The 2,783-nt window shown below is 35.7% G+C and overlaps 1 protein-coding gene across 1 annotated transcript; it reads right to left on the bottom strand.

Annotated features, from left to right (window-relative positions):
* Positions 1-1,233: 1,233 nt before the first annotated feature.
* LOC129296166 (uncharacterized) lies at positions 1,234-2,333 on the bottom strand. Its single transcript, XM_054934754.1, has 2 exons — positions 2,211-2,333; positions 1,234-2,045 (listed from the first exon to the last, which is right to left on the bottom strand). Exons 1-2 carry the CDS (start codon positions 2,228-2,230, stop codon positions 1,466-1,468), a joined length of 600 nt encoding a protein of 199 aa, XP_054790729.1. The 5' UTR covers positions 2,231-2,333; the 3' UTR covers positions 1,234-1,465.
* Between the last annotated feature and the right edge of the window lie 450 nt (positions 2,334-2,783).

The raw sequence follows: 2,783 nt of genomic DNA, 5'->3' as shown, positions 1-2,783 counted from the left end.
CACCCGAATTACCGGCTCTACCTGGTATCGACTTCTCTTCTCTCTATCCCCTTCTTCTATTTTCTTCTGCAATTTCGTTTGCGTTAGACTCAGCCTTTTGGCTAATTTTCCAGTTGATACTGTCATTGAGTAACGTTTTCATGCCATAATTTCCCAATTTTGGGTCCCTATCAATCTCTTAGTGTAGGCGATCGTGACATAACCCCTTGCATTTATTTTTTCTTAATATTTTTTTTAAAAAATTAAATAAATTATTGTAACATTAAAACTTCATTTAAGGATCAACTGCTTCAATTCATTATTTTATAATATGCTGAGATTAGATTTAGTTACTTCACCAAGCCGTCATAACTGTCTCCACTATACATTCCATCAGTCATGAATTTTTCCAGCTGGAGCCTTTTTTATTTTTTTATTTTCTTTATTTGTTTCCAGCCAGGCTTGGGATGATTTGAATAAAAAAAACACATGAAAATTAGTTCATTATAACTTTATACTTAAAATAATTGAAGATATCGTTTCCTTATCTATTTGTTGCCATACAATTTTAATATGAGAGATTCAATTATTCATGAAAGGGACAAAACTTGAATGCTCTACAATATAATTAATGAATTCGGTTATCCAATAGCAGCTTTGCTACCTTTTTTTTTTTTACTTTTTATCTAAAAAAAAAAAATCTTGCACCCACAGGTTCTGGACTTGCAGATACCAAACATAACCAGATTTGGATCATCTCTATACTCTTTGAATACATCCTTATATATCTAATTATATCCATTCATTTAATTATTTATCTAATAATTTAATGGTGTCAGATTTATTATTATGATATTAAAATAAATATACTATTCATCTACTGATTATCATAAATAAGTATTATAAATTTATTTTCAAAAGCATTTAAATAATAATAGTAAATAATCTATTTATTTTAATGCCAGAATTAGCAATATGACATTATTAAATTAAATGAATAATTAAACAATGAATGGGATTAAATATGTAGAAATGTATTGGGCAAGAGTATGAAGAGGACCCAAATCCTCATATAACACTATTTGAGATATTCAATCACACGAACTCATAGGTCTTGCAGACGGAAATAACTTTACGGGAAATCAACTGAGAAAATTTCATGCTCTTAGAGCGTTCAACATTTCATATTCAATAAATCACACTTATTTCTATGTTTTTTCCTCTCCGCTTGCCAGAATTTGTGCGCACAGGAAGTATCGAAAAACTTGGTTATTGAAAATTCAAATGACTCGTGATTCTAAAATAATAACAGTTTCTTCAATGACACATGATAATGGGGGAATTGGATTCTTGCATATACATTGTTAATATTGATCATGAGCTATGATCCCCCACACACACACTTTTTTCAAGTGCACTCATCAACAACTCAAGAGACCTCTACAATAAGCAAACCAGGACGTAGAAAATTTCACTAGCTCCATCATCATGCCCCCACCATTTTCAGAAACAAACTCTTTGCATTCCCTAAATTAGGAGCGCAGCTTCTAAATCCACCTGATCTTCTATTTTTGTACCTGAAAGCAGAGCCCAGTTTTGATGTCGCTGACCTCACAGAGAATGAAGAAGGAGATGAATATCCCAGCGAAAGCGACGATGACGACGACGACCAGTAAGACGAAGAAGGAGACACGTGAACCTTTCCAGAGCCTGCGAGTAGTGCCCTCGAAATGCCTGAGATGATACTGCGGGTAGTCTTCTTGTTTGGATTTCTAGGGTTTGGCTTGGACTTGGAGGTATAGGAAGGTGGGGGTGTTAATGGAGGAAGAGAGGTCTCGCTCAGAGGATGCTTCGGAGTTCCTGGTTTTGATTCCCACCTGAAAGGAACTCCGACTGAAGCTTCTCCGTAGTACAGTACCCTCGAAGACGAGTTAGCCATGGAAGCTTCCTTCGCCACAAGCCTCGAGAAGAACCCTCCGTCCTCCTTGATTCTGAAAGACTTCTCAGCCAAGCCATCAGTACTTGGCATCTTCGTCTTCACTATTCTCTCTGCAGATCTCAGATCCCTAAATGGACGTCAATCACGAACCCAGTATTATATTGAAACACACACACACACACACACACACACATGACATGTAAAACTCAAGGAGAGAGAATTAAGGAGGGGTGGCTAGCTCACTGGCTTGGCATCTTTCGATTTTAAAATATGAATTATTAATTGCACGTACCTATTTAATTGTGACCACATTTAATGCCCTGGTTTGTGGTAGATATAACTATACAATTCCCTGGGTTTTCCTCTATTGTTTTTGGAAGCATCTCTTGTGAGAGAACGAGCAATTAGTCCCACATGAGAAAGCTTATTTTGCGTTGAATCTTGGAGTCCTGGTATAGACATCATATTCGGATTTGCTTTTAGATATATAGTTCATACATAAACAAGAGTTAATGAGAAGGGCAAAAGAAGATTTGGTTACAGATGAACTCTAATAAATGAGTACTTTTGGTGGTCCTTGCTTCATGGACGAAAGGAGAAACTTGGTTATAAATATTGGCAGATGAACCAGCCACAGTATAGTCTACTCTATCGCTCTCTGCACTAAATTCAATATGTAGTTTGTTAATATTGTAGTACATTATAATATACACGCACCTCCTATTAGATTAATCAAATCCCACTATCACCATTTGAGCACAAAGTTCAAGAGATGATGAAAAGCATATAGAGAGAATACTAATCACTGATCCTCTGTTATTAAAGATGATTGAATCGCTGGCTATGTATAGGTTCAAAACACTTG

The sequence above is a fragment of the Prosopis cineraria genome, unplaced genomic scaffold (assembly GCF_029017545.1).
Source record: "Prosopis cineraria cultivar Desert tree isolate PC_DT_omini unplaced genomic scaffold, ASM2901754v1 PC272, whole genome shotgun sequence".
Taxonomy (NCBI): domain Eukaryota; kingdom Viridiplantae; phylum Streptophyta; class Magnoliopsida; order Fabales; family Fabaceae; genus Prosopis; species Prosopis cineraria.
The sequence above is the reverse complement of the archived record's forward strand: the minus strand, read 5'-3'. Positions and strand labels throughout refer to the sequence as shown.